General features: G+C 37.9%; 3 protein-coding genes and 1 long non-coding RNA gene across 6 annotated transcripts; 2 read left to right on the forward strand and 2 right to left on the reverse strand.

Annotated features, from left to right (window-relative positions):
• Window positions 1-403: 403 nt before the first annotated feature.
• stk3 (serine/threonine kinase 3 (STE20 homolog, yeast)) lies at window positions 404-7,160 on the reverse strand. Its single transcript, XM_044052869.1, has 11 exons — window positions 6,946-7,160; window positions 5,797-5,877; window positions 5,514-5,642; window positions 5,187-5,301; window positions 4,831-4,995; window positions 4,575-4,742; window positions 4,346-4,483; window positions 4,077-4,202; window positions 3,780-3,975; window positions 3,252-3,445; window positions 404-3,075 (listed from the first exon to the last, which is right to left on the reverse strand). Exons 1-11 carry the CDS (start codon window positions 7,143-7,145, stop codon window positions 2,917-2,919), a joined length of 1,671 nt encoding a protein of 556 aa, XP_043908804.1. The 5' UTR covers window positions 7,146-7,160; the 3' UTR covers window positions 404-2,916.
• Window positions 7,161-7,358: 198 nt separating this feature from the next.
• polr2k (RNA polymerase II, I and III subunit K) lies at window positions 7,359-9,258 on the forward strand. The gene is made up of 4 exons (XM_044052870.1): window positions 7,359-7,445; window positions 7,644-7,712; window positions 8,741-8,833; window positions 9,046-9,258. The coding sequence occupies exons 2-4, from the start codon at window positions 7,652-7,654 to the stop codon at window positions 9,066-9,068; spliced, it is 177 nt and encodes a 58-aa protein (XP_043908805.1). The 5' UTR covers window positions 7,359-7,445; window positions 7,644-7,651; the 3' UTR covers window positions 9,069-9,258.
• Window positions 9,259-10,494: 1,236 nt separating this feature from the next.
• spag1a (sperm associated antigen 1a) lies at window positions 10,495-22,064 on the forward strand. Of its 2 annotated transcripts, XM_044053145.1 has the most exons (9): window positions 10,495-10,930; window positions 11,751-11,850; window positions 13,025-13,177; window positions 14,523-14,680; window positions 18,219-18,360; window positions 20,109-20,235; window positions 20,332-20,469; window positions 20,568-20,598; window positions 20,730-22,064. In XM_044053145.1, the coding sequence occupies exons 1-8, from the start codon at window positions 10,579-10,581 to the stop codon at window positions 20,571-20,573; spliced, it is 1,176 nt and encodes a 391-aa protein (XP_043909080.1). In that variant the 5' UTR covers window positions 10,495-10,578; the 3' UTR covers window positions 20,574-20,598; window positions 20,730-22,064. The 2 variants fall into 2 exon arrangements, with proteins under 2 accessions (XP_043909080.1, XP_043909079.1); XM_044053144.1 differs by having other exon boundaries at window positions 20,568-22,064.
• On the reverse strand, window positions 10,802-22,751 carry LOC122786683. Of its 2 annotated transcripts, XR_006362473.1 has the most exons (6): window positions 22,665-22,751; window positions 21,920-22,036; window positions 20,356-20,452; window positions 15,701-15,736; window positions 14,460-14,610; window positions 10,802-11,806 (listed from the first exon to the last, which is right to left on the reverse strand). It is a non-coding gene; the product is annotated as an uncharacterized LOC122786683 (long non-coding RNA). The 2 variants fall into 2 exon arrangements; XR_006362472.1 differs by lacking the exons at window positions 10,802-11,806; window positions 14,460-14,610; window positions 15,701-15,736; window positions 20,356-20,452 and having other exon boundaries at window positions 21,858-22,036.
• Between the last annotated feature and the right edge of the window lie 531 nt (window positions 22,752-23,282).

Genomic DNA, 23,282 nt, shown 5'->3' on the forward strand with positions numbered 1-23,282 from the left:
CGACAAAAGGGAGCACTTTTCAGATGCGCTATGTAGAAAAAGTGCGAACCAAGCGGTGACCTCGGGAAAAAGCGACGTGTCAGTTCAATAAAGCTGCAATTCCCTGAACGGCCACACGAGGCTCTCTTAAAAAGCCACTCAACGGAGTAACGTGCAAACGTAAAAACAGTGGCGTCTCTAGTAGGACAGTTACGGTATAACAGGTGTCGTAGCTCTCCATTGTGTCTAAATTCAAGTCTCCTTGTATGCAGACAGGAAGAGGAAAAAACAGTTAACTGAATGCAACTTTTATTATTTCTTGCATCTAAAAAAAAAATATTTAAGTATTCAAACAAACATAATAAATTAAGTGGTTCAAACGTAAATGCTTCCGTTCCACCCAACACCTCACATGTAGCAGAAATAAATGAAAACAAAATTATGTAGTTATAATATCAAAAACGATTCATATGATTTCATATACACATTATGGCTGATCAAAGTGGGGTTTTGTACACTTTACAGATAGTTTGTTTCAATCGTTATTAAAAGTAGTGAAAACAATGCATCTTTCTTATCAACAATACTCCTGTGCAGTTAAAAAAAAGAGCATTTCACTAATAAGCAAATGTACTTATGAACATGCATAGTCTAACACATAGAGGGACAGAAATCAAGCCAAATATGTCTGACAGATATTAACAATGTGTCAAAAAATAAGTCAAAAACATTTACTAAATGGAGCGTGAATGTCTGTTAGTTGCAAATATTCAGCATAAAACAGTGGCAAAAATGTCACAAACGGTTCCTTTTCAGAGCAGAAAATAATACAAAACTAGTAGAAATGTGATAATTTAAGGCTGGGATAGTCCTGATTGAAATTTGCATTAATGCGCTTAAAATGTCAGCTCGTTGGACACATAGTCCATCGGATGAGACACAGTAAGACAGTGTAACAGGTCTTTTTATCGTATTAATAAAATATGTAACATGCAGCAATGTCAAGGCTGAACCAAATGATCATAACTGCATATTAACATTCATATGTAACAGCAAGCAGCAGACAAACTGTACTCGTAATAAACACAGTGTGACTTCATTCAGTCATGATTAACACTAAATTACAGCCAAAGCAGAGAGGTTTGCCTCCTTCATGGAGACAAAAATCACTGGTTCGTTAGTAAACAATTTCAATCCAACATCCAAAACTGAACAAGGGCCGTACGTAGCATTTCAATCGATATTTGAAGACTCGGAAAAACATATGCTACAAACAAATATTTATTTTTATATTTAAGGCTAAACTGAGAACCCAAACGACCATCCCATTAACGTAATTATTAAGGAATTATGATCAGGTTGATTATGTTACTGTTAAATAAAACAGTTGTCAGAGCTCTCTAGCAAGAAAACATTGTGATATTCAATTACAGCATCACAGTCCCTGCACAGATATTGTTGGCTTTTCTGCACTACTGTTTCTTGTTACAGCCCGTCAGCTGATATTATAACAAATTACCTTGAGTGCAGACGTTTGTGTAAAAAAAAACCTAATTAAATCTCATCACTAGTTTTGTGTAAATACAGTTTATAGCTGTTAAAACAAAAGACACGCAGCATGTCCTCTCCTTCATCAATAACACTCACACTCCAAAAGCCTGGAAATGAAAGCAGTAACAATCTTAAATGCTAAAACAAAAACATACAAATAAGCTGCACTGACATTTCAAGATGCAATAGCAACTTAATGCAATAAAGAGTACTCTGTAGCTTGTACAGTCGCTCTGTTTTCAAGTTAACAGCATCAGCCACTTTTATCTCCTGGAGTGAACTACAACAATAAACTGCTCATACGTTTCTGAATGTTACAGCTCAGCTTTAAAACAGTGGATTTAAAGCTGAGATACACGATTGCGGAATGCCTTTTGTTTTTTCTTAATTAGGAATGATTCTCTGAGACCGCTCTTACTATTAAAAGACAATATGGACACAACTGATGAGTAAATGTTTTTTGTTTTTTTTTTAAATGTTAAATTCATAAAGATGCAGAACAGGGTTCGCTGTGTTTTTACCAGTCAAGATAGACATAAATTTGATGTATATCGCAACCAAAATCATCAAACTTTGAAAACAGAGTTAAATAAATTACAATTAAGACGACTGGAATTTTAACCATTTCGGGTCCATAACAAATTGAAATCATGCAAGTTGATCAACTTTTAAACCGTGTAAACGATTTGTCATTTCTGTCCATTCTGACAAACATTTGCAGCTTTAACTGCTCAACTCTTGAAAACCAGGTCTAAAGTATTTTAAGGCATTCTCAACAGAATCATCATACTGATTGTCTTTGGTCATAGATGAACCTCCACGGCTTTTTGCTGCAGGCATTTCCAAACTAGGCTCTATATTATATTATATTATATTTACAGATCATGAAAAAAGTCTTGAGGAGAAAAGGACCACTTGTTGAGTGCACTGCAACTGAATCCTGCTGCTACCAGATGCTCGGGTAGTGTTGACATGGTTGTCATGGCAGAAGCCCTTTCTTACGTTTTGATTGTGATATCCAGAGGATTTTCTATGTGGCATGAAGGGGAATTTGTGTGGACGGGGGGAAAATAATATAATATTCACTTTTAGACTTGTGACCACCAAGGCTTGGTTCTCTTTGGCCTTTACAGGAACAGTAGAAGCCACATTATGATTTAGACGTCCAGCATCTGGACACAGTGTAGAAACAAGGCTTGTAGGTGTAAAGACTGTCACCCAGGAATAGAAGCTTCACTCCTCAGCCACAGGCCCATCTGTGGATCAGAAAAGAACGGCAGGTGGCTTCCAGCAAAGACAGTGAGGTCATCCTGGTTTCTCCAAGTCGTTAGGACATTAATTTTGTGGCAAGTGTGGCTTTGTGAGACCGCCAAAGGCAAAGATCACTTAGAAATTCTGTTGTCGTCTCTTCTTTGCATCCATTGCATCCAAGATGGGCTGTCTCTTGGCAGTGTAGCGCTGCCTTAGCTCCTCGATCTCCCGCTCCATCATGGGATCCAAGGCACTCAACCGCATCTGTAGCTCCTCAAAGTCTAAGTTCTTCAACTGGGTGACGGAAAAAAAGGACAATCGTTGAAACAATGAGTCATATCAACTGTAGAGTTGTGTGTATTATTTTAAGAACAGCTTCTGTTTTGGCCATTTTTTTCCACTGGGATACTGTTGTACAGCACACTGTGAGTAACTTCAATTCATTCAGACTTAAGGAAGACATTACTCACAAAGTCAAAGTCTCCATCCTGAGGCACCTTCCAGTTGTCAGGGAATACATTCTTGGACTGGATGTGGTAACCGGGTTGCTCCTGCAGCTGGTTGTGGTTGTAGTTCTCGTGCTGCTGGGCTGCCTTGTTTGAGTCCTGCTTATCAAAATAGTCCATGAAGGACGGACGCATCGGCTGCTGGGGGGTGGCGTGTCCTGTGGATAAATTATGTTCAAACTTATTTGAGACACTTACTGTAAAATGGAATTTCTTTAAACAATTCCACCAGCCTTATTTTGAAGAATATATCTGTGTATCAAAACACAATAATAGTTTATGATTGCTGTGGGATTTAAAGAAACACTGCATTCAGTGGAACAATTATAATGATCAGGGACATAACATTTACCATCACCTATAGTTTTCCCTCTAGTTCACAGGTGAATCTAAGATGAGGCTTCTTCTTCCTCTCTTATCAAACTTAAAAGCGTTGTTTTATATTTGTTCCTTCTTTTCTGGTAGGAATCCCATAACAATGTGTGTGCTCACTCTTCATGGATCCCTGATCTTCCTCCTCTTCATCATCACTGTTGATGACCATAGTGCCCAGGTCTGACTCCAACATGGTGCTGTGTTCGATCATTGTCTGAGCACCGTCACTCATGGTGCTAGTGGCCCTCATGGTCCCTGCACCCTCTGAGCCGGACTTCACCATAGTGTGAGAGTCCACCTCAGTCTCTTCTTCCTAAATGATACAAGACAATTACACATACAGCCTCCTCATACACAACTGATGAGTGTAGCACTCTCATGGTTGCTCTGGCTGGAAAACCTCAGAATACATACAGAGTTGTCGTCCTCCTCCTCCAGTTCTCTCTGCTGCTCCTGCTGCCGTTTGGCTTTCATCTCCATCGCTTCAGTAATCAGGTCTCTCAAAATTGTGACCGGCTTGGCCTGGCTGATGAAAGGGTGCTGGAAGTTCAACAGAGAAAAACAATTATACATATACATCTCTTGTATTTCCACATCATATCTTGTACACCTATACTTGTATGTTCTACTTTTACGGGATCATATCTCTATGGGTGTGTGTATGAATCCCTCTTTTCTCCAACCTGTAGCAGCTGGGTTGCAGTTGCCCTCTGCTCTGGATTTTTAACCAGACACTTCTTGACAAAGTCTGTGAATTCGTCTGACCAAAGCTCTGGCTTCCTGAAAGTTGGAGGAGGGTTGGTGGGAATCATGAAGATAGCCTGAGGAAAGAGACAGTCAGGGTTAAGTGACAAGAATTAGACATGCTTTAGTTTAGTACCAACTTCTTCAATGGCTTATGTTATCACTCACTCTCATGGGATGAATGTCAGCATACGGAGGTTTTCCTTCCGCCATTTCTATAGAAGTAATGCCTAGGGACCATATGTCAGCCACACAGTTGTAACCGATCTCCTGAATCACTTCTGGGGCCATCCAGAATGGAGTACCAATCACGGTGTTTCTCTTTGCCATGGTGTCCTTTAGAGAGGAATTATACACTGGTGTAATCATTAAGTGCCAAGATAAAAATGCTCAACAAGTTGTGAAACACTGATTAAAAAGTTACCGTCAGTTGTCCAGCTACTCCAAAATCTGCGAGTTTGGCATGTCCTTCAGTGTTGAGAAGGATGTTTCCTGCCTTGATGTCCCGATGGATCTTTCTCATGAAGTGGAGATATTCAAGACCCTTCAGTGTGGACTTCAGGATAGTTGCAATCTCCTCCTCTGTCAGCTGTTGTGGGAAGGAAAACGAAATCAGAGATGAGATAAGCAAAAACAACAATAATTTCTAATCTTGAATACACTATGAATCATTGTGCTGCTTTTTCTATAAATATCAGAGAAAATAAGCTGTGGTGAGAAATAACAAATCACACTTTAGACTGGCCACAGAGGCAGTTGAAAACCACTGTAAATACCCACCGTCTTGTTACGCAGTCTGATGATATCAGAGACAGACCCAGCTCCACAGTACTCCATGACAATCCACAGGTCTGTGTTCTTGAAGTAGCTGCCATAGTATTTCACCACATAGGGGCTGGAAGAAAGAAAAAGAGTAAGACAAGACAAAGTTTCATTTCAAACAAGAACATTAGAAGTGATAAAACGTTCAAGATCAACACAACAGATGACTGTAAGCTGCATTAGATAAAAAGCACCATTCTCAGTGAACAGTAGCATATATTATACTCCGAGGGCAAAGAGAATTAAAAACATATTTTATCCACGTGGTAAATGCTGCCATCATACCTGTCACACTGCTGCATGATGGAAATCTCCTTGATGATCTCCTGCAGATCAGATTCCACAGGGACCTGCTTTATGGCCACAACCTGGCCCGACTCCTTATGGATAGCTTTGAACACACTGCCATAGGAACTAAACACAGATACCAAAGTCCCAATATGTCCAGAATGCATTTTGCATGCAGAAAATATTAAAGCATTAATATATAGCAACAAAAGAGAGCCTTAATAATTTACAGTCAAAGCTGGACATGTGAAAATTGTCAGTTGTGACAAATACATCTTACCCTTCACCAAGTTTTTCTAGAACATCGAACACTTCCTCTGGCTGTTTGGTCAGACTGTCTTCACTCAGCTTTTTGAGCTTGCTGTAAAAGAGGAATAAATAACTTGTAACTAAAAACAGTAGTGAAACCAAACTATGGCATGTCACCATGGTTTCCAGCACCTTGCACTAACATTACTACATGCAGCAGCAATAAAAAATGTTCGAGATTTAGGTCCCAATATGTGGTATACAGTATTTGGGTGCATTAGTGCCTTCAAAAACCAAGTGACAATGAAAACGCTTGTTAAATCAATTAACAGGTTGGTGGAAATACATTTAGATTAGTTAGATAAATAAATAGTTTGTTTTTTTCAGAGATTGAACAAATAAATAACCTTAAGATATACAGCATGAGCCTTAAAAGGCAATGTCCAACTTTAACAATATAATAGGACATAAACAAACTTTTTTTTTGAAATTAATCGTAAAAAAAATGTTTTTAAATCCCTCGATGGGGAAATTCAGTTATTGCAGCAACAGTGTGAAAAAAAATAACAAACACTAACAATAACTGTAGGCACATGAATAAACTCAACACAACTCAAAGTTTATTTATAGAGCATATTTAAAAACAACCAAGGCTGACCAAAGTGCTTTACAGAATGATGTCAAATACCAAAATAAAAACAGTAAAAAATTGAAAGCCTTTTTAAATATATAAAAGAATTAACAATTACTGAAGTACATACAACAAAATATATGGCAATTTATATATATACATATAGATATGTATGAACATATACATAGGGATTGTATATCTTGCACACTCGATGTATGTCCAATGTAGCCTTTAACAGTTATATTCCCTGCAGGGAGGCTTCCAGTCCAAATATCGACTCATATCGAATTGCTCATCAAAGGTACCCTGATTTGATTTACAGTTGAATAAACGGAACTGAAACCCAGCAGAGATCAATACGCATTGAAATGTTGTCCAAATTGGACATTTTAACAAGTCAGCCGCTCTTAACTGAGCAGAAAGTTTGTGAGAGAAACTCGACAAGCTAACTAAGTTAGCATTCAGCTAGCTCTCCGAAGCGTTGGTAGCTACCGCCTAGGTTAGCTTTTAAGCTAGCTCACGCTTGAAACCGGTCGAATGTACACAAACCTTTTTGGCGCAGACGGCTCCATGATGAACAGCTTCGGAGACGAAGAAACAGCGGACGAATAGTAAGTTATGTCAGTTGTGGGGGCAATAGTGACGCTATGCACATTATCGACCAAATCACTGTTGTCAAAAAACTGGTGTTGGCAAACCAGCTGAGTGTCCGTCAGATGACGGACCATGTAGGGAGGACATTTCACCATGTCGCCCCCTGTTGGAGTGGAGGGCGAATGAAACTATACCACGGTTTCTGTTTTTAAAAGAAACAGTGAATACTTCATGAATATAAATAACTACCGCAAACATTTAACATGCCATGTACCTACAGTAACCGCGCTGTCAGCCAATGGAGCAAAATACACCACAAAGACAGAATATTTCCTGACCAATCACATTTCACTTTACTTTGATGTGGACTGTACGGGTGTACGCATGCGTGCCGGCAGCAGCGCGTGAGACATGCACAGAGAGGTAAACAGCTAACTGTTGGTGTTGTAAAAACGGTGAGTTTTGGTATACTTTCTATAGATTGTTTCACCGTGTTTCATATTCATAATTTAAATTCAGTATTTTGTTTGTCTCTTTGCGGCTCATTAAGTCCTCAAGTCGTGACGGTGTAGATTATCCCATGCTGCTCCTGTGTTAGCATGCTATACCAACACATCTGTGATGATGCTAACAGCAAGCTCTCTGTTTTTAAGGATCAAAAATGGACGCACAGAAAGATGTACAACCACCCAAGCAGCAGCCAATGATCTACATATGTGGAGGTAAATCTTTCTGCTATGACTTCTATTCGCGTTTAGTGATGTCGAGAGGAAGCTTCTTGAAGCCCTGAAGCCTTCCATCCAAATGGTACACTAAAAGTTTAATTTCTTAATCATATATTGTTATTATAGGTCATTTTTTATCAATTTATAATACACTCAAGACTGTCCTGCAACAGCTCATCCATGGAAATGACTGCCAAGTGAAATAAATGAATCCATCTTTATACATGCATTTCATGTATAATTTGTGTATTCATGCATATAAATGTATATTAAATATAATATAAAAAATTCTGTTTTTATTTAGTGTATTATGGGTATGTAACATGATAATACAATGGAATTTAATATCACTTGTCAAATTGTTTTCAAACTGTTTTAACATGGCAAGGTGCTGTTAATGTGCTTATGCAACTTAAGGACAATTCATTTTTATTCAGAAACAAAATATGTTCCACTGTGCTGGTGTTCAGCCAATTCCTCCTTTTAGAAACAACTTCTCCTGGTTTGGAGGAAACTCTATAACAGGGTACAGATGAAGCAGGGGTGCACAAGAACTCCACAGCAAGTTTGTTTATAGGGGGAACTTTCTCTTTCTCACAGGCGCCATCAAAACAAGCAGCAGTAACAAAATGTACCTCACACACATACCAAAACTTGCACCACTTCCCGAACCAGCAAGGTTTCGAATGTCATCAGTGACCTCACTCACCCTAAAAGACACAAGAGTCGATTAAACTCTTCTGGGATTTCACGACACATGCTTTAAAGCACATACTACCCATCACTAGTTTTTACCTGCTGCAAACAAGACCACTAGACCTGTCTAGTGGGACATCATGAAACTGTCCCTGTCATTACTATCCTAACCAAATTACTTTCTTTTCACGCTATTAACTTACTAACATACTGACTTTTTAATTATTTACGTAAATTCTATAAAGTGTCATTTAAGATGAGGTAAGGCACTTTCCAGACACAGAGTGATTCCTAATTCTCTTTAATCTTCTTCCTGTCTTCTATTACAGAGTGTCACACTGAAAATGAAATTAAGGCCCGGGACCCAATCCGATGCAGAGAGTGTGGTTACAGAATCATGTACAAAAAGAGGACAAAGAGATGTATCCTTTAAATGTTTGCATGGGTGAGCTCTATGTGTGTGAAAGTGTAATTAATGTATGTGGTCTCAGTGTTTTTATTAGTACAAGTACTATATTAAAAGTGAATATATGTGTAGTGTTTTATGCAAATGCACAGAAGTGTTTTTCATTATATAAATCATTTATGATCCAAGTTCTAAAATAACTGCATTTCCTTGACTGTTTGATTTCAGTGGTTGTTTTTGATGCCAGATGAAGATGACGACAGGAGCTGTTCTTATGTGCTGTTTGTACTGTATTAGCATGTAAATAAAGCTGACCCCATGTTTTTCAAATTTGTTAAAAATAAGAATTTCTCCGCTCCACCCAAGCTGTATTGTTGTTGTTTTTTGCTCAGTATTGATCGAAATATTTGGTTCATTAAAAACATGATTTTCACTTTCCTAGACTGTTTTCACTGTTGTTCATTATCATATTTAAATGATAACAACTCCTATATACCAGGCAGGAAAACTGAAATAGAAATTATTTTTTAAAAGCCAATTTCACAAATCACATTTCTTTTGACTATGACCTCTTGAATCACTGTCACACATAAATAATGGTATGAAGATAATACATAGGTCATTAGAAATGATCATTTTAAATGAACTCGTATTTTTTATGTTTAAAGTAAGGCAGTGTTTGGAGAAGCCATAAATATGATTACATTTCACTGATCAAATTTGGTAATGTAAGTTTGGTAAAAGAAGTGCTTTCAAATTCAAATGTATGGCAATTTTTCTTTCTTTCATTCTAATTAGCATGAATTTTAATGTGTGTCAAGACTGCAGCAGTGTCTAGTATTTTTGTTAGTGAGATGTTGATATGCTGGTGTATGTGTTTTGCTTCTTTTGGTTGGAGGCAGATTAGCTGTGTCCTGTTGTTATGCAGGATTTATACAAGCACAATGAAAATAGCAAATTCAGAGGCAAATAAGTAATTGCTTTATGTCAATAGCAGGAAACAATATAGGCCAGGTATCTTATTGATTATTATTTCATACAGTATTATATATTGCATTCTGTTTTTTTAATGTTATTGACTGTATTCTGAATGTAGGAACCATGTGTAAAATGTAGCAACTTTTATTGGTGAAGTGGCATGTTGCAGAAGAATATCCCTCACCTCACCTTTGCACATTTTTAAAAAACCGAGGTCGACCAAAGTGCTGTACAGAATGAAGCCAATAAAAATCAATAAAAATAAAAACATAAAAAAACAAAACAATCTAGAGCATAATAAATGCAAGTAAACAAACACACTTCCTTCCAAGTGTGTTGGAGAACCTACGTAGCTTTCATTTTGCATTAAAAGGTTTAGGTTGTTAATGGTGGTTTATTGTAAAAACATGATGGTCCTAAAAGGCAGCCTCTGTAGATGCAGAAAGTCTTATTCTGTGGTAATGAAAAACAACACCTCATACAATCAGGGGACAATTAATTATCTTGTCTTCAATTTCTGCTAAATAAAAATAATTTCACTAAAATATTACACACTGGACCTTTAAGTGAGTGTTTCCCATCATCGCTGTCCTACTGCAGCACTGCATCACTGTCACACCTCCCCCCACTTCTGTGACGTAACAGCTGACATCCCATCTGGGGGAGGGGGGGGGCGTGTCTTAACAGAAATCCCCGGCCAGGAACAGATGCAGCTGCAGTTCAGAGAGGGGGTGAGGCAGGGAGGCAGGAAGAGTTTGAACATACTGCAGAGGGAGTGCAGCTATGGGGAACACGCAGGAGAAACCTTCAGGCAGTGGAGGAGCGAGGCTGGATCAAGCCACAGCGGGGAACGGCACCAGAAGCTGGGGTGGAGGCAGCACGGACAAGTCCCACACTCAGGGATTTCCAAAGAAGGGGATGGCCAATGGCACGCAGAGGGAAAACAGCCCTGCTGGTGGACAACGGGAGCAGAGCAGCCCTGCAGTGGACACAAGTTACCTGGACGCTCCTGCTGGGGCCCTTCCTCCTCACCTGGCTCGCCTCAAGAACGAGGGAAACCATCTCTTCAAACACGGACAGTTTGGAGATGCTTTGGAAAAATACACTCAGGCTATTGATGGTTGTGTGGCAGCAGGTGAGGAAAATATGAACAATGTGGTTGTTTTCCTAGAGTCAACATCACAGAGTTTCATTCAAAGGCAAATGTTGATTGATATTTTACATGACAGAAAAAAGAAAATTATACAATAGGACTATAAAGTGTAAACAACATATTGACATTACCAGTGTAAATAACAGTTTATGGTCACAAGAAAGCTCAAATCAAAGTAATAAATGAATTAAATTAGTGTTTTAGTTCATAAAATGTCAGAATATATATAAAAAAGGGTTTGTCTAAAACCTGAATGCATATAACTTAACATCACATGGCCAACTTTGAATCTCATAGCTGGTAAGAGTCATCAGATTGTTCAGCAGCACTGACAGGAGGCAGACTTATTACCAATCTTTGAGACCGATTGGCAAACATGTGTGATGATGTTCTTTTGAAAAATCTATCTTAGATTGATTAGAATTCTACAGGCATAAGTGCACTGTGTGCTGACATTAGTTTTGCAGGCTCTGAAGCAATGTATCGTGACTGATGCTCTGCTAGAGGTTGTGAAAGTGCAGAAGAGGTTCGGCAGAGAAAGGACAGGGGAGGAAATCACTCTGCCCCGAAGGACACATTCATTCATCTGTCCACCGTCCTCCGTCTCAGCATCTCCGCTCAGGCTGATGACTTTAAATTGAACTGACTGTGTTGTGGTGTCTTGATTTCACTTTCGTCTGCAGATCACTGACAACACTGTGGGGCGAGTGTCAAATTAAATATTTTATACATAGTTCAAAGATGACGTGAGTGTTGTTCCAGTGTCTGGTCTTTCAGATGAGTGGTTATTGTTCCCCTGCAGGCACTGATAGTCCAGAAGACCTGTGTATTCTCTACTCCAACAGAGCCGCCTGTTACCTGAAGGATGGAAACAGCTCAGACTGCATAGACGACTGCACCAAGTATGTGACAAGGGATCAGATATGTGTGTGCTTATGGCTCTACATGTTCATTTGCAGACACATCTTGTCAAAACTTTTACACTCCATGTACGTCAGAAAATGCTGATTAGGTCTGTTAACCCCACACGACTCTTTGTATTTCTCAGTATAGCAGTGTTTAGATTTTGTGCATTCTCACACTGCACACAGGAAGTGAAGTGATTAGCTAGTAAAGTTGGACGAAACAGGTTTGAGTCCCTTTCCGTCCCTGCACTGTAACTGTATACACACAAATGAACTTAACTGGTCACTGTTGCTGTTAAACAACAAACATTCTTTTCATTTTTTCAATATCTGTATGTTTTTTTCAAACATACAGATATTGAAATAATGACCTAATCATAACAAAAAATAATGACAGATAATTCAGTCAGCATTGTGTGAGAGGTGGTAGAAGTGGCTCCTGGATATATCTGTTCAATATCTTATCCATACAACATCAAACTCAGACAGACAGAGAGACGTTCCTTGCATTTTTACATAGACGTTAACATAGTTACTGTTCACAAAGGTCTAACAAAGGCACAATATCTACATCAACAACAAAATTCACCCAAAACGTATGCACTGCAAAGTTAAAGTTCATGTTTACATTTGGATGTGGTAGAACAGTTCAGAAAGATGTGCTCAATATTACTCTGTTGCTTCATTTTTTTCCCCCTCACTTTTAATTTAGCTATTATTTAAATTAACCAACCATCATGCAATTGTTTATTTAAATATCATAATGTTCATGCCATCCTGCAGCCTGATGCTTCTTTGAATTCAAATTGAATTGAAAAATCCAGGGAGATGAATGGAGAGAAAAAGAAAATATGGCTTTTCCTTTCACTGCGTCTATAGCTGACAGCAGAGCGTTATTGTGCCTGTGGAAATGGTATATTTGCTTTGTAATTAGCTCATAATGCCTTCTGTGTGACTGCCAGTGACCACTGGCTCAAACCGAGACCACTCCGCTTTAACACAGAATCTTTTAGAGTGTTTTAAATAAATGCAACAGCAGTTTTTGATGCACAGGGGTTGTTTTTCATTGCTGTACTTCCTCACATGTTTATGAATAGAGTCTCAGGCCATCCCTCCTGTGACACAGTAGACGGTTTCATCCTCTGTCCCTGCATTTTTCTGATCCTCTTAGGGCTTTGGAGCTGCAGCCGTACTCATTGAAGCCCTTGTTACGTCGAGCTATGGCCTACGAGTCACTGGAGCGCTACAAAAAAGCCTACGTGGATTATAAGACGGTGCTGCAGATGGACACAGGAGTGCAGGCGGCTCACGACAGTGTCCACAGGTCAGCTCATCTGCAGAACTCTTGCTCTATTTTTGTAACTTTGAGTAGGAATGGGAGGTATTTGTGCTTTCTGTTTTTCAGAGTGTGTTATAAACCACATTCTTAGTGTGTACTGTACTTTTAGCTCAGTTATTGTAATATTTACGTTGCATGGAAAACATTCAACACTTGAGTTGCATCATACATGTTTGATTTGATTTGAGGTGCTGCCACATCTTGACCCAGTCAAAATAATACTGTGCTTAAGGAAGATCAAACACATTAGCTGAGTGAACACCACAGAAACACAGTTTCTTTTAAAGATTATCTCTCATACAACATACAGTACAACAAAAAAGACTTAAATAACAGATTGGCATTGCCAGTGTCAATACAATGTATGGCACATGGAAGCCTAAGTGAAAGCAAACACATTTAAATGGTTATTTTAGTTCATAAAATTTCAGAATATATAAAAATGATGAAACTATTATCTTAAACCTTGGTTCACTTTTTCAGAAAACCAAATTCAAAGAAAAATGTGCTAATTCACTCAAAGAGATTTAAGACAAACTGGAACCAGTGAGTTTCTCAGTTTCAAGAAGCATGGGTCTGCAACCTTTAGTATTAAAAGAGACACTTTTGGCTCTCCTCCACCCAGATACATTTAATCTGGAGCTGCAAAACCTACATATATAAAAGAACTGTTGCATTTATGAATTTTAAGAGCTACAAAAAGGAAACTGTTGATATTTCATTACTTTTTTTGTACCTGTTAACCAACGGAAAACACCAAACTCTTCTGAAGTGATGAAAAAACACTGACCTACTTTGAAATAAAACACAGAGCTATGTAAATCTATTTCCCACATTGTTTTGGGAAAATTACTAAAATAAAAAGGAACCCTCTTTGAAATAAATAATTTTTCTTTTGTTTATTTTGTGGATCCAAAGATGGACCAGATACTTATGAGAGGTTTTCAATATCACAATTTTTGACAAAGATTGTGACGCATTTTTTAGTGGACGAAATATTAAAGCACTTTCATTTATCAACATGATCTCTAACAAAAGAGGCATTCACTTTGAAATAAATAATGAAAATAAGATAAAAATAAACATACATGTTTTTTCAAAGCTACAGGGAGCCACTAAAGAGCGACAAGTAGCCACAGGTTGCAGACCCCTGTCCTAAACCCACTGTGATACTGGGAGATTTTATTATGACTCATTTTCTGTTGCAGCCATCATATGAAGAAAACATCACTCCAAGTGATCTGAGCAGACAAATCCAAAACCTTACCTTTGAAACTCCTCGGAGACTCACATCCTCACGTTTTGTGCTCTTTGTCTCTTCTTTCTTCAGAATCACTAAGATGCTGATCGAGCAGGACGGGCCTGAGTGGAGAGAAAAGCTTCCAGAGATTCCAGCCGTCCCACTCTCTGTCCAGCACCTACACAGACAGAAACCAATCAGCATTGAGCTGGCCCAGGCCCGAGCCGCCAGGGCTGCACAAGACGAGGGTGAGTCACAGACATAATATTATTATTATAGCAAAGTGTGCTTTTTTGAATACAGAATGAAATGTGAAAGTCTTGTCACCCATCCTCCCGAACCAAAAAGAATACAAAATCACTGAGCCCATAATAAACAGTAAGCATAAATGTGAAAATAATGTGCAAAGATACTTCTATAAAAGGAGATAAAATGACAACATTTAAGTTTTATACAAAACCAAGCACTATAATAACAAAAAAACAGTATAAAACACCTGCACAATCACAATATATTATTATTAAAATATATTATCTGATAAAAAGTGAGAGTTTGTGTAAAAGTGTATGTCTCATTCACACTCAAGCTTACACATTTATACCAATCACAATTACAGGTTTGAAAAAAAGACACACATTCTTTTGTATTTGATGTCTTTTTTTTCCTTATGTGACATATTTAGTTGACTTATCTAGTTATTAATAAAGTTAGGTATTACACACATACTGTAAAATAAGAAAAACATTTCCCACCACATCTGGCCAAACAAATTCATGATGTAAATATTGTCAAATTAAACCAGTGATTGACCATTATAGAATCAAAAGGCAGCAGCAGACGTCAGTCAAGGAGTTAATGAAGGTTTGCCTGCTGTGTGCGTGCGTGTGTGTGTACACGTGCGTGCATGTGTGTGTGTACGCGTGTGTGCGTGCGCGTGCATGTGTGTGTGTCTGGTTGAACTAGTAATCAATAATGCAGATGTAGTGTGATCCACACTGAGCAACTGAGCATAGTGCTGCTGTAATGGAACAATCCAGGTCAGGTTTCCTGCTCACACAGACCAGGAGACTCTACATGTATCATATATTCTAATTCAAATTTAAATATTATGCAGTGTAGTACACACACCTAGAAAACAAACATGTACACTTGCAGATAAACCTGTCAATTTTCAATTTCAATCTTGTCTTGTTCAATATTACTTTTATTTATTTATAAATGTATGACTTCATGGCTGCACCACAGTCAGCTATAAGCTTATTTTTCACCTGTGTTCCTCGGGCATTGAGTGGAGAACAATATCTCTGCAAGAGAATAAAAATACAGAAATGATCAGTGACTATAGCACACACTGTATCACAGCTCATCTGAGAATAGTGTGCTGCTGTTGCCGGGGAGATGAGAGAAAATGATTGTCAGTGTTAAACACATCATATTAGCTGGTAGAATCCTAATTGGTTTATTATTTGATGCTTTAGGAGAAGCTATATGATCCAAATTAATGCAATAATCTTCCTCTTATAGTTAAAGTCAGATAAATGTTACCTGTAGCTGTCCTACATAATTTAACTAGCAGTTTAAATAAAACAGGGACCTTTGACTGTGGGCTGCTGGATGTTGTGGAGCATATTAACCATTAAGTGAGTTAAGTCTCCTTAACAAATTAGCAAACATTACAAAATAAAATCATATGAAATCATATGAAACACATTCCAAATAAAGAAAATAAGGACCAGTCAAGTGCAATATAACTGTAAAATGTGCTATTTACTGCCATAAATGCTGCAGTATTTATTGTACTTTGTTTCTTACCACTCTGATACTGTTGAGTCAGGACACCTTCACTCGTACCATTACAGTACTTATAAAATCTGAACACAAAGAACCTTTAAACACACATACTGAAGCAGTTAAAAGATGAAAACAAATGGTAAAACTCCTGATTGTCTGTATATAGAATAACAGTCGGGGCTGATCTGAGCTCACTCACACTGCCGCTCTATATAAAGCTGATGTAAGCGAGTATTGTGCTTTAAATAGCCACAGGCCATTATTGCAGCGTAGTTGAGTTACTGATGATGTAGAAATTAAAAATGATATGGCTCTCCTGACGCTCACAACTCTTCTGGTCTTCCTGAAGCTAAAGAGCTTAACATCTGTGTAGAGCCTGGCTTTATATCAGTGTGTGGGTTTGTTCTCTTCAATCTAACAAACTGTGTCAGGTTTGACTTTGATAGATTGGTGCTATTTTCTTTTTGTAACCATTTCAGTGGTGAATGAACTGGATTGTTTTTGTATAGAAAAATTTCTTTCCTCAGTGATAAATTGATGGCTGGTGTTAGTGTGGAGTACTAAAAGCAGAGGTAAAATACTGGCCAAATGTTTTGATGGAGTGTTGAGTCAGTTGTCTTATCTTGCTGGATAAATAATTTAGACTTTATATCAATTATTAGGTGGCTTGTTAACGGCCAGGTCATGATTTAGCGTGTTTCTGTATTTTCTGGCTCTCTCAGCACAGCAGAGCGCTCGGTAAGCAGGTCGTCTGCCCTCTGACTCACTCAGACTGACAGATCTCATCCGTTTGTGCTGAACTGATGGAGAAAACAAACATGTCCAGTACAGTCTGATTCTGACTGTATATGTAACTTGGCTTTAATTAGGGAAAATTAGGCTTGTATTAGATTTAGTTCCATCATGTTACATTTGTTCTGACCAATCAAAAGGATTTGTGTTTTGTTTTCTTAATATAGCGGTAACAACCTCTTTGAGGGTGTTGTATCTTGCTGATGCCTGTAATATATAAAGTGCTCACTGATCCGGTTCCTCCTCCTTTGAAAAGAGTTCTTATCATTACACGACGACAACTCCAGTGACCAGCAATGCGATACAGTGCTGGTCTACGGAGTTTGTCAGATCAGCCTTTTTTCTTTAGAGCGAATAATGTTTGAAGCACACGACCCAGTGACTCCTACAGCGTTGCTGCTTTTAAATCGACAGTGAAAATCATGGCTCATTTTATCCCAGTCACCTACACATAGTGCATTAATGCTCACTTTTGTTGTCTTAATGTTGTGTGTTATCGTGAGGGATTATGTTGAGAGTATGTGTTGCATTTTAATTTTATATATTGTTATTATTGCTTTGGATGTTTTCCATTTGTTGTGTACATATTTTGTTTTATAAATAAGTTTATATTTGTCAGTTGACTTCTTCTGTATAGTACTGTTTTTTTTCATTACTATGTTTAAACATACAGTATATACAGAGGCTAAAAGAATGTGTAATATAGAGTTTATAGAAACTGATAAAAAACTATATGTATATATATATATATATATATATATATATATATATATATATATATATACCAACTATATAAACACACCTGAGCAAAAAGTACTCAAAATGTTTAAAATCAGATTTAATTTGTGAAATTTGGAAATATGTCACAGTTCAAAGTTCACTTGGCTCGTTTTATGAACGGTACTTTATATCACTGCTGGAAATGTGATATACAATGAATCATAACTTTGACGCACTAAAATAAACAAAAATAAACACTTTTTTTCTTTAAAGCCTGAGTATGTGACCTATAAACACAGCAAATAACCATGTGTGCACCTGCGGCACAGATCTGTGAGCATCTGTGGTCCTAACTTAGGGTTAAAATAACCTTATGATGCAGCTGTACACTGTCCCTGTCAACTAAACTAGTAAACAAATAAACCAGTGCACTTTCCCTCAGCTGTTGTGTTATTTTAATTTTGATTTTGTTTTTCTCAATAGTGAGGAGAAAAGAGGCTCAGTTCAGTGTACTGAAACAGAAAGGCAATGATCTGGTGAAGAAAGGTCACTTCCAGGAGGCATTGGAGAAGTACAGTGAATGTCTCACCATGAGATCTGATGAATGTGCTGTTTATACCAACAGGTAAGCATGTAACAACACTACTGTGCAACTTTAAACCCTGTTCTTGTAAAGTCGGATTGTTAGCGTAGAATCATAAGCAGAAACTGTGACGCTGATGTCTCCAAGTTCTACATTTTAGGATCAGGAAATGATTTTGTCACAGCTCTGGCGCAAAGTCACAGCACAGTTTCTTAAGAGTGAAAAAAGTCCTCTAATGCTCACGTATACTTGTTCCATAATTTACAGTCAGTCATACAGCAGCTGCAGATTATATGACCACATATTTTTTTTTATAGCAGACAGTAGAGGGCACCACATAATCACCAAGATCCCAACTCCAGTCTGTTCATTACACTATCATGAGAGCAGCCACTGTTGATTTTAAAACATATTCTATATTTGTTGCTAAATGTTGGATGATTTTATCACAAGTTTGATGTAACTTTAGTTTCATGGCTTCATGTGAAATTGAGAAGCAGGTGTCATTTTTTACATTTACAGTCAAAATGAATTCACAGAAGAGTGCGAGTCTCATCTTTATGTATTTGTTCAAGTTTTCACTCTGTGGCTGCAAACAAGGCAGAAGCTGATGTGTTTGCAGTTCGGTGCATTAATGATAAATGAACGTAATAAATAAAACAAAGATGCATCACTGTGTGACAGGTGCGCGGTGTTGTGATAACAGTGTCTTTGTCAATCATGGTTTACTAAATAGACTAAATATACTTATACAACACAAATATATCCATATTAGGTAAGGTAATGAGCCAATGAGATTCCTTTTTCTTAAGAAAAAACAAAAACAAAAAAACATGCAGACCAGATTGATTGAAAGAATGATGTCGGTATTGGGAAGTAATAAATTTTTACATGAATTAAACCAAGTAGGTGACATTTAACATCATACAATAGTACAGTGACAATAGTATGAAATAGGCAAGTAATAATATAGTAATACCGTCTTATTTTTTACAGTAATTTCTATAGTTATTATAGAGTAATTTCTGCGTGAATAAATTGCACTGATGTTATAGTTGTAATTCAAATTAGTAATTATCCAATACGATACTCGGTATAGGTATCGGTCCAATATTGGGTCAAAATCACTGGATCAGATATCGGACTGATACAAATATAAAATCTGATACTTTCCAAAAGTGCTATAGTTCTCTAGTTTGAAATGTCTACAGTACAAATGTGTTGTTAACCGCTTCATAGTTTAAAAAGGTTATTACTGTAATTACTGTATTGGACTGATATCGGTATTGGTACATGCTCTAGTTTCTAGAAAGTACGTGGTTTTACTCTAACGCTAATTAATATTAATATTATTTATGTACGTTGTCATTACCAAGCTAGAAATTGTACTAGAAATAAGATGGTTATTACCTGCCTACTACAACATTACAACGCTATTACCATGTACTGTTGTTATTTTTTGGAGACTGAGTGAGCTCAGTGTTGAGATTGTAGCTAATCATATGGTTGCTGCTTTCGCCGGTTTTAGATAAATATCCAGTCACTTACTGTAATGCAGGGTTATTACTGTTATTACAGGTTACATATTCATGTACTGTACTGTGTTGGTCTCGTTCATGTACTGTAATGTGGAGTGTGACCAGATTACCTTTCTCTCGTTGATTAAGAATAAAACTCATTTAGATGTAGATTTCCGTGTGTTGTTCAACATGCAATGACAATGTGGTGTAAATTAATATTATTACTACAGTAGTAGTAAAAGCCTAACATGTATCACTCTTTGACTCCAGAGCCATTTGCTTTCTGAGGCTGAATCGCTTTGACGAGGCCAAACAGGACTGTGACTCTGCTCTGCAGCTGGAGCCGAGCAACAAGAAAGCCTTCTACAGACGAGCTCTGGCCCATAAAGGTTTACAGGTGCCCGTCACACTGCATCATCTTAATCCAATATGTGGGATTAAAGCTTTGGCAGATTTATTATAAATGTTGTCTATAATGTTCCTACACACGTAGGACTATCTGTCAGCCAGCACTGACCTGCAGGAAGTCCTCCAGCTGGACCCAAACGTTCGGGAGGCCGAGCAGGAGCTTGAGGTGGTGACTGGTTTGCTGAGACAGAGCCTGATGAAGAGCACTGCGCACACACCGAGGGTAAGAGATTGATATTCACACAAAACACACGTTTACCTAAGCTGTAATTTGCAAACAGCTGAGAGTGTAGATTATAACATTTTGCTGATGTCCCCCAGGTTTGATGTCTCCCTGTGGATCAATAAACAGGTGTGGACTTGTATTATACTCTTAGCAGCTGTGGAGGGGGAAAAAAAAACCCACACTCTTTTTTAAAGCCATCAACTTGATTAAGTAAGACCTGTGAAAACAGAAATGACTGGTGGTAATTTCTACGACAGGCTCCTCGGATGACTACGGTGTGAGGGCTGCACCATCTGCAACGTGTGCAAACTGCACCATAACTCCTGAGTGCACAACTCTACAAAACAGGCAGCCTTGTTTTAAAAATAAAAAATAAAATGTCAAAGTGCTTGACCTGCTTGCAATATAAAAGGCATTCACGTGATGGTGTAATGCGTTGTATATACAGATTCATGCACCAAGCTGCCGCACACGGTTCTCTGTTGAGGTAAGATGGAAAAAAAGCCGAGTGAGGGATCTAATGTGTGCCTTATTGAAGTTGCTATTGGGCAGGATGAAATATGCCAAGATTGAGTTTTACTTCGATTTTTCTTTTTTTGTGTTTGTTTGGTTTCAAAATGATTCAGTGAGCCGACGATGGAAGGGCTGAAAAAAACCCCGGATCCAACTCAAGTGTAGCAGTATGTGAAGATGACAAATGCGTTCAGTATAGGTCATTTATCATCTCGGTACGTTTCTGTGTATCGAGGCTTCCAGCTCTGTCACTGTTTACACCTATTTATATTATCATAGCTTCTGCTAATTTAAAGCTTTAACAGACTTTTAACCCTTTATCGGGCAAGTGACTTTAAATGATAACTTCTGCAGATATCCAAAATGGCATCGCTACACGGCGCAGTGAGGTTGGAAAATCACATGACCTTTCTCAGCCAATCAGCGAAGGTTAGGCTATGTCACAGATTGATTTTTTTTTTCAATATTTTTAAAGCAAAAAAGTCTTGTTGTGCCCTGCAATGACACTATAGGAAAAAGATAATTTAATTTTGAATTAACAAGCATTTGAAAGGCTGTCTGATAAAGGGTTTAATAAAAGTCTGTTACAGTCACACAGTGCTGATTAGACCTTCGCTCCACATAACTCCCTCTGTGTTTCTCGGTATAGCAGTGAGTGTATAGATCCATTGCCCGGTGACAGAATAATAAAAAAAATCAACAGAAGTTACGCATTGCAGCTTTAAGATGACAGCTCACAGTATAATGGTCATGCTTTTGGGGAAGAAAAAACAACGCAGACCTCCACAGCTAAGCCATAACAACACTGACGGTAATATAGATATTTTTTAAGACCGAGTGAGCTCAGTGTTGAGGTCGTAGCTAATCATACGGTTGCTGCTTCCCCCGGTTTTAGATAAATATCCAGTCACTTACTGTAATGCAGGGTTATTACCGTTATTACAGGTTACATATTCATGTACTGTACTGTGTTGGTCTCAGGGTCAGTCTTGAGTGTACACGGGGAACTTAAGTCTCCTGCTGCATCCAATATTAATGTTTGTGTCTTCAGCTGCAACAAAGAAAAAAAGAAAAAAGAAGTAAGGATTGTCCATCAATCACCTCACTTCGTCATATCAACACACATTCATATCACAGTAAAAACATGATATCACATACCCCTCGAGCCAAACGAGTGATACAGCTCCAAGCAAAACAGTCCCAATGAAGGTTTAATTCTGTGGAAGCCATCTTCAGTCTGAATAAACTGATATTTTATATGAAAGAGGCTTTTTAACCCATGTCCTTTTGGTTTATTTCTTAGCAGGATTAGCAGAACAAAGGCAAATGTGATAAAGGGGGTTCATAGGTTGGAGAATTCACATTTGCTTCTGATATGGATTAAACAGTAGATGCATGAACACTGCAACATAGGGCTTTAAAACATTGTGTTGATTGTTCAGGGAATTACGCACGGAGCTTGATTTTTGTTGTTTTGTTTTAATAATCAGGCATGTTCAGTGGTTGGATAGTCACATGTCTGTACAATAATTGTGCTGATGAATTTTTTGGTTTTCTTCTATAAAAGCAAAAATTAGGTTAAAACAGACTTTTACAAGATGGAAAGGACAGACAGGTAATCAAATGGCAAAATGTATAATTGGAAATCTCACATTATTTAGCAGTTTTATGATACTTACACACAGTATATCCTGTCCCGGCTCCTTTGCACAGGTGTTTTCACTTCTGATTAGAGCTGGAGTGCAGTCAGAACACACGGCAGCTCCTCCCACTGTAACCTGAGCAGAGGGTTAATTAACCAGAATTAAAAACACCTGTGTGGCTGAGCAGGTTCCCAAACACCACGGGAGCCGCTCTGTTTTTATTTGAATAGCAAACAACGCCTCATGCTTTTGAAACAACCCGTCAGCTCATGCAGACGTATGAATAGCACAATGTGCCACGGCTGTTATTTCACTTGTGTCGTCATGTACATAACTTTGTTTTTCCCCTTTTAAAATAAAAAAAACACACAAGACTCGTCAACGTGAAACCATTTGACACGAGGCTTGAACAGCGTCTCGCTTCTCTGAATGTAAAAGCATGTACTGTATGTAAATAGTTTGAATGCAAATGTAAATAATAAACTATAATGTGAATGCTTTAATGTGCCTTTCTTCCTAAAAAAAAAAACTTTTTCCCAAAGACTAGGTCAGGACCCTCAGATGGGTTGCAGATTTTTTATTTTTAAGTTAAGATTTGTGTGTATACATTTTAACATGACATTAATAAATACAATTATTTGTTTACCCATTCAA

Source organism: Solea senegalensis, linkage group LG20, assembly GCF_019176455.1.
Source record: "Solea senegalensis isolate Sse05_10M linkage group LG20, IFAPA_SoseM_1, whole genome shotgun sequence".
Classification (NCBI taxonomy): Eukaryota; Metazoa; Chordata; class Actinopteri; order Pleuronectiformes; family Soleidae; genus Solea; species Solea senegalensis.